The sequence below is a fragment of the Cricetulus griseus genome, chromosome 2 (genome assembly GCF_003668045.3).
Source record: "Cricetulus griseus strain 17A/GY chromosome 2, alternate assembly CriGri-PICRH-1.0, whole genome shotgun sequence".
Taxonomy (NCBI): Eukaryota; Metazoa; Chordata; class Mammalia; order Rodentia; family Cricetidae; genus Cricetulus; species Cricetulus griseus.
The window spans coordinates 154,149,944-154,163,835 of record NC_048595.1 but is presented as its reverse complement, the minus strand read 5'-3'; the positions used below and the strand labels follow the sequence as shown (position 1 = coordinate 154,163,835).

At 41.1% G+C, this 13,892-nt stretch overlaps 1 protein-coding gene across 2 annotated transcripts in view; it reads left to right on the top strand.

Annotated features, from left to right (window-relative positions):
* Positions 1-419: 419 nt before the first annotated feature.
* The window catches only part of Sdcbp (syndecan binding protein), a 34,510-nt gene continuing 21,037 nt past the window's right edge, over positions 420-13,892 (top strand). For both annotated transcript variants that reach the window (XM_027398898.2, XM_027398897.2), the window contains exons 1-3: positions 420-558; positions 11,543-11,608; positions 13,468-13,546. In XM_027398898.2, the coding sequence (XP_027254699.1) occupies positions 11,558-11,608; positions 13,468-13,546 (130 nt within the window). In that variant the 5' untranslated portion in view covers positions 420-558; positions 11,543-11,557. The remainder of the gene's footprint in view (positions 559-11,542; positions 11,609-13,467; positions 13,547-13,892) is intronic.

Here is a 13,892-nt window from a genome sequence, read left to right as displayed (position 1 = left end):
GTTTCGTGCTTATTGTTTTATTTGTTACTAGAGATAAAATTTCAAGTTTCTGTGACGCTAAATAATTTAGCTAGACAATTGCTTGCATGTTAATGCTGTCACTATCCGTCACTAGGAAACGTTCAGGTAATGGCCTCTGCCATGGAATGTTGTGCTGGTTTCGCAGATTAACGTCGACCAAAAACCATAGCTGAGTTCTCGTATCGGCATCATCAACTCGCCAAAATCAGTCTGTGTTTTTAGATGAGGATGTGGCTTTCATTTTTTGTGCGATACCGAGAGTAATCGTCAACAGCCAATGAGCATTCGCTCTGGGAACAAAGGGTAGTAAAAAGCCGCGGGGGCTCCCAGGGAAAGGCAGCGGGCGCGGGGTCTTGGTGGAGGATGCTGGGCCCGAAGCTCGGGCGGGCTGCGCCGCGTTGTCATGGGAACGGCGCTTGTGCCTGCGCCTGCGCAGCGGAAGGCGGGGGCGGCGATGACGCGCTGGGCGGGCCGTGAGGTTCGCTAGTTCAGTGCCTCAAGGGAGCGAGCGGCTGGAGCAGCGCGTCCTCGGTGCAGGTGAGTGACCGGGAGGGCCCGCAGGTCCAGGAAGTTGCTCGGGGCACCAGGCGAGCCTGGCTGGTCCCCCAACCCGCACTCGGCCGTTCTTGGTCGCGTCCTTGGCGGCGTCAGGTCGGCCGGGGCGGGCACCGACCCGAGGCTACAACGGTTAGCGGCTGAGCCTTGGCTCTTGGAGGGGGCGGGGAGAGCCTGGGAGGGACGGGGCTTGCAGCGGGTGTGGGTACAGGAACTGTCCCTGGAGGTCTGGTGACTCAGCTCTGCCTTGAAGATTTCCTTCTAATACCGGGAGGAGGGAGGCTAGGGTCGTGGAAAGTTTCCAGTTTTCGAAGTGCAGTTGGGGAGCCGTGAGTGTGTGGGATCCTCTCGTCCTGGCTTCAGACATATAGCGGTGTTTTTCCCTTTGGTAAATTACTTAGAAAGTGTAGTGTTTGAAATTCTTAACATGCACGCTTTACGCCAAGAGCAATGTTTGAAAACGAAAGTTACACTAAAATAGCCGTTGGCCTGGTAAATTGTGCTTTTTAAAGGTAAAGATGATACGTTAAATAGATTTGTACACTCATTTTCTCGATTTAAGGCTGAGGACTGAAAATGTTTCTTTCCATCCTGTTAACAATTTAGTTTCTTAAACTTGTAGGTCTTACGTGGTACGTGAGTATTATTGACCCAGTGGTGTATGTCCGGAAGTGAGGAAGTGGAATGACTAGAAGTTTCAGTAAACAGTCACTCCATTATAACCAAAGTTACTTAACTTTGGAAGCCAATTTTAGCTATGTGCTGGAACCATTAAAGAGGACTTCAAACTCATGAACAAGAAGAGGCTGATTAACAATTAAATGCACTTTTAAATTAGGCAGTCCCTGAAAATGAGCATGATATCATTTCCCCCTTAATCCCTCCCCCCCCTTTTTGCCGGATCTGATGGTGATAACTGCTCATCGACTAGAATGTGTATCCATGACTTTTAACCATTGTGAAGATTTCAAATATATCTCTGTTCTAGCACATCACTGCCTTTTGTTTTTTCTTATACTTGGGTCATCAAAACACAGTATTGATTCCATATCTCAACTACCACCGATGGGTTCTGACAGTATTTTTTTTTTTTTAATTTCCCTGGTCAAATATAGTATCTTTAATAACTTGAGCGGTTTAGGATAATGGTGAGAGAGTATCAATTTTTGTTCCTTATTTAAAGAGAATTTTATTTAGGCTTATAAACATTAAATAATCAGTGTAGTTGATCTTAAAAAATGTCTACTTTACTAGTTCCTTCTGGTAACCTTTCTTTTATGTTTGTCTGCAGTTGGCCTCTACAAACCCCCACAGTAAATCTGGAGTACAAATAGAGCTGTGAAAGGAAACTGTAACACCCTCTTAGTGAGAGATGGTGGTCAGGACTTTTCTAAAAATGCCTCAGGACCAAGTTCTTCTGGGCCATGAAGAATCTTGTTTCTCCTACTAAATAGAAAAATGTTGGTTTGAAGAACTTTGGCTAGTAGGATATCATCGAAAACCTCGGTGTATATCATCAGGTCCTTCACTTTAAGCCTACCATACACCAGCTGGCCTTCCATGCATCACCTTTCTCTTTTAGTTTTTGCCTCTGCTACTGTGGCTGAAAGAGGAAAATTGTAGATTTTATTATGCTCAGCAGCAACAACAACCAAAACCCCAGTTTTTCCAAAACATCACTTCCCTCCATTGAGCTGTGAGTGGGTCAAAGGTCCAAGGAAGCAATGCCATATTGCTTTGAGGGTGTTGAGAGACAGATAGACAATTCTTTTCTTTTTTGTTTTGTTTTTTGAGACAGGGTTTTTCTGTGTAACAGCCCTAGCTACCCTGGAAGTTACTTCATCAGTGACTAATTTTCCCAAATGATGCTAAAAAAACAAGCAAGCAAACAAAAAACAAAAGCCCTAAGATGCCTTTAGGAATAATAGGATGGCTCAGAACGACAGTGCAACAGTGAAAGCATTACTCTGTTTGTCCCACCCAAAGTAACTGTCCTTTCTAGATAACATTTTTTGTAGTCCTTTGTGCTGTTGTGTTTGTTTAGAAGAGATTCTGGTATTACCCAAATCATTAGAAAAAAATCTCAATAGATTTACCTTTGGGTGATGTTTTCTAAAACCTCCTGGTGCATTGGGTTCAGGGCTTTTCATAAGCAATGGTGGAGTATTGTGGTCTCAGCCAGTATGGGGTAGGCCAAACCTGCTTGAGGGATGATGGTTGAAAGCATCGGTTCTTTCCAAGCATAAGATCAGCAGAGCAGCTGCTGTAGACGTTGCAGTCAAACTCCGCAGATGTTTAGGGCTTTGGGTGCTGATTTGACTCCAGGAGCCATCAGGTGCCTTGGGTGATGTAACCCAAGGGTGGTGATGCCATCACTCTCGAATGGGAAGCCTAGAAGCAGAATTCTGTGGCTTAGTTGGCACATGATGGTTTAATAGGAATTATAAGGGATTAAAATGAGAACTCTTCACTGGTGTAATATTTTCAGAATTCTCTAAGTTCACATTGATCATTGTAAAATTCCAGTCAAGGATAGTTTCACAGTTCTTCAAAAGAAGCTCAATACTTTTGACACCTGGAATCAGATCAGAGACTCAGCCCTTGTGACAGGGGGTGGGGGGGCTAGGGAGGTAGGGGAGTGGGGGGTGGGGGGAAAGTAAAGGAAGCAGGGAACAATTTCTGGCAAACTGTTCTGTATCCTGGAATCTGAATGCCTGATTCAGTCTCAGTTAATGGGACATGGCACAGGTTTTATATTTGGATTAATAATTGGCTTTGCTGTTGAAATAGTAATTAAATGACCCACTTCTTCCTTGAAAGGAATCCGTTTGTTTTTCCAGTTGTGGTATGGAAGATAAATGCCTATGATTTCATCCCCCAGTAATGGTGAACACTTAGCTTGAGTGATTTTGTTGGATTTTTGGAACACTGTTGCTTCTGTGAATCTAAAAAAGAAGGGGCCATAGAGAGGCTGTGACCAGTCTTGACCTGCAGAAGGAGGTCATTGAAGTTCCAGTTCTGTCCTCAGAGCCACTCCTGTCAGCAGCACTCCTTCCTGCTCTGGAAGGAGTTATATGTGGAGCTGGGGCACTGAGGCTGCATGTGGAAGGTGCAGAGGTGGATATGTAGAAGGCTAGGGTTGCTGAGGGAAGGAGCAGGTTGTGGTATCTGCCCTGTGCTGCCTTCTAGACTGTTAAGGTGATTCGGGTTACAAGGGACTTCGTTCTAAAGGACAATAGTGAGAGCAGAAAATGCCATGCCTGAGATCTGTGAACATCTCATTTGGTGTAGCCCAAAAAGGTTGGCTAGCTGCACAAAGGAGACAAAGGGACAACAGTGAGAGGGACCTGTAGGAGGTAGAGTGGCAAACTCAAATCCTAGTTAGAGAAGTCAGCCTGTTCTTGGAGGGCAGGACCAGAAGGGATATCCCTTGGCTCAAGCTGAAAGTAGATCAAAGTTCAGAGGCTGGAAGGAAAGAGAAGTTTAAGCAAAAGTTGATCAAGGAGTATACTTTTTTTCACCAAGGAGAAACTATTCAGTTCATTGTTAATGTGGAAAGAAGAAAGAAAACACAACTGGGGTCAGAGATTGGCCCAAAACAAGAGCATCCCATCATAATGCAGAGGGTGTGGAGTGTCTTTGCTGTGAGGGCAAGTATGCAGGGATGGAAGAGTCTTCTCATAGCTGCTTGTGAAGATCAGCTAGCCACTCTGCTCCTGCCCTGTGCCCCACCCACCCCCATTCCTTGCTTCTCTATTCCATTTGTACACTCTATAAAAAACAGGAAGAAGTAGTGTTTTGCTCAGGTTTCAGTATATCTGTCAAATTACGGAACTTGAGGAGGATTTATAGGCCATCATGCTGATAATGTTAATCCCTCCAGGTGAGAATAAGACCACTACCACAATTTTTGGGCCAACTTTGAAGCAAGCTTTATTATAAATACTGGCCAGGACAATGGACACTGGTCATGTCCATACCTGGAATTTCCAGAGAATGACCACAAATTAAATAGTCAGGTGCCTATAAAGGCAAACCTTACAAACCCACAGGGCTACTATACTTCCCACCTTTGTCCAAGGGGGTAAGCATATGTCCTGCCTACGACACTTCCTGCCTGTGTGTGATCAAGCACTTCTTGGACAGTTGGACAACCAATCTTGTTTACAAAAGTGAAAATAAGTGACTTGTTACTTTACATGAACAAAAGCCCCCAGCACTCCAGGAAGTGTCCTTGGGCAAGTGGTCTTATAGGTTAGAGGCATTTTTGTTTTCAGGATTTCTGAAGCACAGTATTTTAAACATAGCTTTAGCTTTTTGAAACTTTCAGAGGAGAGAAGGGACTGAAAATTTGCTTTAAGAATATGCCCCAAACTCCCAAATCTGGGGAAAGGAAATGACAGTCAAGAAACCCTGCACATAGCAAATTGGAGTAAATCAGAAGTGTCAAATTAACAAATTAGATTTGTGAGAGCTGCAGTTGAGAAGAACAGCTCATCCTGTACCAGGGGTCCTGCAAGGGCTAACGGCAGAGTTTTCAGCAGAACCTGTACAGGACCAAGAAGAGTGTTTATGTATCTAAAGTTTGGGAAGTCTTCTGCAAAGTACACTAAGTAGCAGAACTGCCCTTCAAAACAGCTGTAGTGCTGTTTTCTACAGAAAAAAAAAACGGTGGAGAGACTGTCCCACCAGGTCTGCCCTTTAACAGGTGCTAAAGGGAGTCCAGCAAATGGCCTCTAAGAGGGTGTTCACCAGCAAAATGTGTGAAAGCATCAGAGCTCATTTGTAAAAGGTATAAGTATGGGGTCCGTGAGGTGACTCTACTGGCAAAGGCTTTTGTCTTGCAAGCCTGACCACCTGAGTTCGATTCCTATAACCTGTGGTTCATGTAAGGAGAGGTAACAATGCTGAGAATTGTTACCTCCTCACACAGGCGGTCAGCTTCCTCATAGTAACCACAGAGGGTTAGATAATGCAAATAAGAACAAATCAGAAGTGCACAGCTACACACACACACACACACACACACACACACACACACACACAGCACACACACAGACGAGAGAGAGAGAGAGAGAGAGAGAGAGAAGAGAGAGAGAGAGAGAGAGAGAGAGAGAGGGAGGGGGAGAATGGTAAGAAGAAAGGCAAGGCAAGATGCTACGAGAGAGCAAACCACAAAATGTTGGCCAGGAAGTTACAAGCACACAAAGACTAAACTGCTCAGCAGAAGACAAAGAAATTAATGAACAAATGGAAAAAGCCAGCTGTCTATTCTGTACAAGAGATGCTATAGAGACAGACTGAAAGCGGAAGGGTAGTGCAGGTGTAAATGGTAAACCAAATAAATGATTAACTGGATCAATTTCTCCTCAGCAAATAAAAGCATACTCACTCATCAACTTTTGCTGAAGTTTCCTTTTCCTCTAGGCCAGTGGTTTTCAACTTTCCTAATTCTGCGACCCTTTAGTATACTTCCTGATGTTGTGATGTTATGTTGTGGTGACCCCAGCCATAAAATTATTTCGTTGCTACTTCATAAGTATAATTTTTCTGCTGTTATGGTAAATATCTGATATGTAGTATATCTGAGGTGTGACCTCCTCCGTGAAAGGGCTTTCGAATCCCAAGAGGTCCAATCCATAGATTGAGAACTACTGCTCCAGGTCTTTAATGTCTTTCAGCATAAGCCAAGGTATAGCCCTTCTTTCCGATCCTCCCCTCTAAGTTCATTAATTTGATAGAAGTACTCAAACCTCAGCAAAACACTACTTGTCCTTCCCAGTTTGTTATAGATAGTACTATTTTTTTCTTTTTTTGGCTTTTAAAGACAGGTTTCACTGTGTAGCCCTGACTGTCCTAGAACTTATTCTGTAGACCTGGTTGATCTCAAATTCACAAAGATCTCCTTGCCTCTGCCTTCTGAGTGCTGGAATTAGATATTATTATTTTATGATGAGTTGAACATGTTTCCTGTGCTGTAGTAAGCATAGGACCAGTGGCTCTCAACCTGTGGGTCATGACCCCTTTGGAGGTCAAAAGACCCTTGGGATCGCATAGTAGAATTCTGTATGTCAGCTATTTACATCACAATTTATAACAGTAGCAAAATCATAGTTGTAAAGTAGCAATGAAAATAATTTTATGATGTGGGGGGTCACTACATCCTGAAAAACTGTATTAAAGGGTTGTAGCATTAGGAAGGTTGACAACACTGGCATCAGTCCAGAAACAAAGGTGTGGTGGTGTAATGCTAAAAGCACCCACTTAGAAAGCAAACAGTTTATGCATATATCCCTCAGATTCTTCAAATACATAATGGAAATAGGGCCAAAGGTGAAACAATAGCAGTATAATGGATTTTCTTATCAGAGCTCTGATAGTGGAGAGGACATCCAAATGGAGCATTAGCAAGATAACAGGGGACTTGAGCAGTACTGAGACCAAATGGACCTAAAGACATTAGCAGGACATTCCATTCATTTCATAGTAGAAGGCACTTTCATGCACATCATACTCCTGAGAAAGATCACCTGTGAGGTCATTACATCTTAACAATTTTAGGACTATATCAAGCATCCTTTTGACCACAGTGAAAGTAGAAGTCAAAATATACCCTTGAATACTTTTTAGGGTAAAAGAAGAAACTGAAGGGGAAACTAAAAAAGTATCAGTGACAAGCAAAAATAAAACACATTGGATCCCAACTTAAGGAGCAGTTACAGGCAGTTGTAAACTGTCAACATTGGTGCTGGGAACTGATCTTTTTCAAGAGCAGTATGTGCTCTTAACCATCCCTATCTCTCCAGCCCTCAGATCTATGTATATGCTTATAAATGCCAATTCTGTACTTAAAATTTGTTAAAGGAGTAGGGAGAGTAACCAGAATGCACTCTGAAACTGTCAGAGATCAAAATATAATAATAATAATAATAATAATAATAATAATAATAATAATAATAAACACTGATTCTAAAATTCACACTAAACTGAAATGGATATAGAATAACCATAAGAATTATTTTAGAAGCTGGACGTTGGTGGTGCATGCCTTAATCCCAGCACTCGGGAGGCAGAGGCAGGTGGATCTCTGTGAGTTCGAGACCAGTCTGGTCTACAAGAGCTAGTTCCAGGACAGCCTCCAAAGCCACAGAGAAACCCTGTCTCAAAAAACCAACCAAACAAAAAAAGAATTATTTTAGAAAAAAGAATAGTGTGGAAAAATTCATACTCAGAACAATGCAAAGGTACAGTAATCAAAACTGGTACTGGTGAAAAGTAAACCAGTAGAACAGACCAGGAACAACGATATACTTTAACCATCAGTTGACTTTGAACTAGGCTGCCAAGTGTGATAGCCAATGTCTTGATGCCCAGGTAGAAAAAAATTAAATTGGATCACTGCTTCATCTGTGTACAAAAACTATTCACAATAGATCAAAGATCCAAATATAATAGCTAAATCTATTAAATTCTTAGACAAAACAGTGTTTTAATGACCATAAGTTAGTTTTTTTTTAAATGTTGCATTTAATGCACAAATAGCCAAGAGGAAACACATTTAACTTTATCAAAACAAAACACTTCTTTACAACAGAAGGCACTCAAAATGAAGGACAACTTAACAAATGAAAGTATTTGGAAATCATATCTGATGGGAGTATGTGATATGTCTGAATGTATCCACTCCTCCAAAATACATTGTTTAACATTGTAAGCACCAAGATGAGAGTGGGTGTTTGGGACTGAGGTTCAAAAGCTCTGCTCTTAGAAGTGGAGCTAGTACTTACCCTTACAGCAGAGACTCCATAGAGCTGTCTTGATCCTTCTTCCATGTGAAGACAATGAAAAGCTGCTTGCACAGGATGTGATGTTTTACCTTGTTCTTGGACTTTCCAGTGTGCAGAACTTTGGAAAATAAATTTGTATTTATAAGCCAGCCAGCTCCATTGATTTTGTAACCTGAAAGGTTAAGAACCTGACATCTAGAATATAAGCAGAACTATTATCGTTAAAAAAAATATTAACGTAGTCAAATAAACAGGTAGTGGATTTGAATGGGTGTTTCTTCTTAGACAGAAGATACAGGTGTAATAAGGTCCTCAAGAGGCCAAGCACATGAAAGGAAGCCAACATCATTCGTTAGTTGTTACGGAAATGAAATTCCAACCACAGTAAGATGCTGTTTCACTCCTAGAGTTGCCACTATCAGAACCACAGACTATAGCAGTGAAGTAGAATTCTGAGAGTATAAAAACAGTATAATCCTTTTAGAAACTAGTTTGCTAGTTTACAAAAAAGTTAAATATAGAGTTGCCATATTAATTTACAAGTTATCTTCTTAGCTATGTATATGTATATATATCAATAGAATTAAAGGCATATCTTTATATAAAAACTTCTAAAGCATATATATGCATATATATATATTACTTACAAGTAATGCAAAAGAGTTAGCATTATCAACAGCATTATTATTATTAATTATTGGCCCAAGGTACAGACCAGAATGAATAAACATAAAGTGGTATATAAACAATGTAATGTATTTAGCCTTAAGAGGTCACTGATAGATGTCATAACATTGATGAACCTTTAAATTATATATTGTAAATTAAACCAAACAACAGGCCATGCATTCTATAATCCTGTTTAAAATGCCCACATTTGGTAAATTCCTGTCCACTTGGGTATGTTATTGTTCCTATTCAGCTCATTTTTCAGTCATGTTGGTTAGACTTCATGGGTGTAACTTCTGACATTACCAGAATACACAATCTTACAGTATTCCCAACCCATCTACAATGTTCCCTGAGCCTTAGGAAAGTGTTTTGTAGATGTGTCCATTGGGACTGAGTCCCACAACTCTGCATTTTGGTTGATTGTGGTTTTCTGTCTTGGTCTCCATCTGTTGCAAAGAGAAGTTTCCTTGCTGATGAGTGAAGACTACACTTTAAGGACAGATATTTAGAATATCTCCTCCAGTAGGTTTCCCTCCAGTATCCATGACTTCACTACCACTGAGTAGTTAGCTAGGTTTCCAGTATCAGGCATGGTTTCCTATTGTTATTCACGTCTTAAGTCCCAATTAGCGTCTGTTAGTTACCGAAAAGGTACATGTGCCACTATCACACCCTTAAGTGTTATTGTGCTATAGTGATTGTTGATGTGGTTCATAGGATCATAGCTGGATGGGATTGTTGGTTGTCTTCCTCTTTTGGAAGCTTGTATGATGCCTTCTGGTACCATGAATGCTGGTCCTTGGGGAGCTGGCATTCAGGTAAGTTCCAGCTCAGAAGTCCCTGAGCCCTGTTTCTGGAGTGCATGTTATATTCAGCAATAGGGACATATTTTCCAACCCTAGGGGTAACCAGGGGCAGTAGCAATAGGATGTATGTTATGGTAGTCTCTTAGAAAGCTGTCTTAGTTATGATTTCTGTTTCTATGAGGAGATACCATGACATGGCAACTATTACAAAGGAAAACATTAATTGGGGCTGGCTTATAGATTCAGAGGTTCTGTCCATTACCATCATTGTAGGACATAGTGGCATGCAGACATACATGGTGCTGGGGAGGGAGCTGAGAGTCCTACATCTTGATCAGAAAGCAACAGGAAATGAACTGAGATACTGGACATGGCTTGGGCATAGGAGACCTCAAAGCTCACCTTCATGGTGACACACTTCCTCCAGCAAGGCCATACCTACTCTAACAAAGCCACACCTCCTAATAGTGCCATTTTCTTTCAAGCCATCACAACAGCCCTGGCCAATAACTCAAATGAGGGCTTCTCATGTCTGCTATTGGGGTTTTAGTTTTAATAAGTAGCCACTACTAGGACTGAGAGAGTGCACCACTGAAACAAACTGCCTTCCAATAGTTCTCAATACCTTGTGAGGTGCTCCTTAGCACTTCCAGTAGTGTTTACTATAGCATGTCACATTTAGAATTTGTTGCAAAGCCATATGAAAAGGTCTGGGCTACCTGCTCCAGCCTGATGGCTTTCTGTGTTGCTTTTTTGCTCAGCGTAGCTGGGCTAAGCTGCTAGAGAAGCATGTCCTGTGGGGATCTGGTTGGAGAGGATGGTGGCCCAGCGTGGCTGAGATGCTCTTTGTGCCCCTGATTGCCCTTGCTGAACACGCAGCAGCATCCTGTCTTCTAAGAGCTTCAGCTCTGTTTTTGGAGAGCAGGAAATAAGGAATAGATTTGGAAGTAGGAGGTTGATGGGCTGGCTCAGTAATTTGCCAAAACCTTTTAACAATTAGGATACATTCTGTTTTATTTGGCTAAGTGGGAAGTCTTGGGTATTTATCTCAGAATGTCTAAACAAAATGTAAAATGTGTGTCTGCAATATTACAGAGAATTTTAAATTGTTGCAAAAAAGCTATTTATGGTAGCTTAAAAAATGTTACAGCGTAGAAATATTAAAATGAAAGGTAATAATTTCCTTCTTAGAGCTGTTTCCTCAAGATAAAACCATTGCTAAAAAATAAACAGATGGCATATGTTAGTTTTTCCTTGTACGTATGTGTATTCTCCCAGTGCTGTCATACATGCTGATACTGCATACTGTTTGCTCTTGGCTCTAGTTGTTAGAAGGTAATAGATCTTGTGAAAGGCCCGTTTCCTGACCCTGGCTTTGCTGAGGGGCACTGTGTCAGCTAAGCAAAAGTCATATGCCTCTTGTCTTTGATATTCACAACTTGTGAAGTTAAGGCAGCCTTTCTTGTTAAGGTTTAAAATCCACGATGAATGTAGTTTGGTAGCTATGGGAACAGAGATGGAGTTTGGTAACAACTATTAAATGTTAACAACTATGATATGCCTTAACCAGTCCTGTTGTTATGGCTTTTGAACTTACATGTTTATTGTATTAAACAGCACTGTCCATGTTTATGTGCATATTGCTGGCCGTACATACTGTGTATATTTCTATGACATTAAAAACTTTTTTTCTTCTTTTAGAAAAAACCTGCAAAAATGTCTCTTTATCCATCTCTTGAAGATTTGAAGGTAGACAAAGTAATTCAGGTACGTTTGCTTTTAATTTTAAGAATTATTTCATAACATGTTCACTAGTGAAATGAAATGGGAAGCATGCATTTGTTGGTGTATTGCTATGTCTAAGTCTGTTGTAGACTAAACTTTCTCAAGAAGACTAGAAATTCTTTTTTCTCTCTGTATATTTGTTAGCCCATGCATGCATGTGTATGCCATGGACACATGCGTGTAGACTCCTGTGAGACCAGAAGAGGTCTCTCTGGAGCTGGAGTTACAGATGGTTGTGAACAGCCAGGTTCCATAGGCTCCAGTGCTGGGAACTGAACTTGGGTCTGCTTTACGAACACTATACTTTCTACAGCTTAACCCCTGAACCACTCTCCAGCCAGATAGTATTTCTTTTAAGTATTTCTACAGTCTTCAGAATGTTTCATTTTCTTAGTACAGTCTAAATTGCATATAACTCATAAAAGTTGGAGTATATAATATGCATGTAAGTCTTTAGATAGTCATAGTTTTGTGTAAAGTTGGTACATTTTTCTTGATACCATTCTGGGGTGAAAGGAGAGTGAACCAGGTAGTAATAGTAGCTCAGGTGTCCCAGGGACTGATGCAGTGGCACTAGGTGGGGAAATTGCTCCAAGGACAGTTTTTTTCCAGCCTCAGTCTAGGAAGGATATTACATGTAGCTTTTAGCATCTGAAGTGTGCAGTGAGCTGCCAAGGAGGGATGCTTCTAAGCTATGAGGGGCATGGTTAGTCATTTTTAAATGTCTGCCTTTTCTGTGGTGTTAAGTTTTGCCCCTCCTGTGGTAATTTTCACAAAGTTCATCTGAACATGCTCTCTTTTCATAAAGCTTTTATCTGAAATACTTGGCCTAAAATCAATCAATATTACATTAGTACATTAAGGATTAACATACAGATTGCAAAAAATGATCTTTGTCCATGTTATTCTTTAGTAGCTGAGTATGGAATTGAACTTAAGTTAACCACAGTTGGCTTTTAGTAGAGGGTTTTCACTGTGGAAATACAGAAGGCAGTTGATTTTGACAGATGTTTTCCTGGCCTTCAGTTTACGTCAGCTGGCCCCTTTAAGAGAAGTGGATTCCTTTCAAGGACCTTCAGTGTTCAGGGCAGAGAGCTAGCTACTGGCAGATGGAACAGGGCTGGGCAGAGGTGGGGTATGGCTCTTCTGTTCTGGTTAGATTTCAAAACACTCTTAGTCCAGCCTTTTGGGCTAGTTGTTGTGCTTCATTATCTAGGGTGGGTGACTGCTTGAGATGCCCTGGCAAGAAGTTACAGAGGAATGTTACATTCCTTCTTGTCTTCTGGCCCTTTGCACCACAGCAGTGAACTGGCAGTTCATATTCCGTAAATTATTTTGCAATAGCCGTTAAGCCGTGGCTTTCAGTGCCACATACTCCTAGAACCATTTTCAATTCCGAGCTCTTTATAGCCTGGGCCTGTCTGTTATGCGTGAAGGCCGGTATTCAGTCCAACCCCAGCATGAAATAAATGAGCATAGTAGCACATGCCTGTAAACCTAGCACTTCAGAGGTGGAGGAGGCAGGAGGATCAGGAGTTGATGGTAATGCAGTACTCAGCTAAATGGGGAGTTTGATGCTAGCCTGGGCTACATCAGGCTTCATCTCAAATACCAATAGAGAAAGCACATACAGTGGATTTATTTGCAGAATACTGTGAAGCACTGACTATAAAAAAGATACATTTTTTTTTATTTATAGATTTCCTTTGGAAAATAAATGGTTGCTGAAGTATTTAAAATGAAACTTTGAGTAAAGCTTCAATTGTTCATTTCTTTTGGGAAATTCTATCTAGATTTAACTTGTAAATCATTTAAGTATATGTAAATATTTTCTTTTCTAGGCTCAGACTGCCTTTTCTTCTGGCCCTGCCACCCAGGCAGTTTTGGTGGATGTTTCTGGTGCTTACCCTACAGATGGAAGTAGGTTCATACTTTGGGCTCATTTTCTTTGGAAAGAAATATATACAAAGCCTTTTTTTCTCCCTCTGAAGTTCAGAACCTAGGATTTTGACGTTATATGAATTTGTGATTAACAATCCAGTAGCAGTAAGGAAAAATGGTTTACTATAGAACTAACCTGTATTTAATCAAGAGAGTGCTCTCTGAGTATGAAGGTATGTTTTAGGACATAATGCAATTGTATTTTAGTTTGAGCCATAGTCCTTAACATGGCCTGGTCATTAAAGGGGAAGCACTGTTGCATGGAGCTTCAGCTTTCCTGATAAGATGTAGCTGCCTGCAGGCATTCTGAGCTGCCTCATTACAC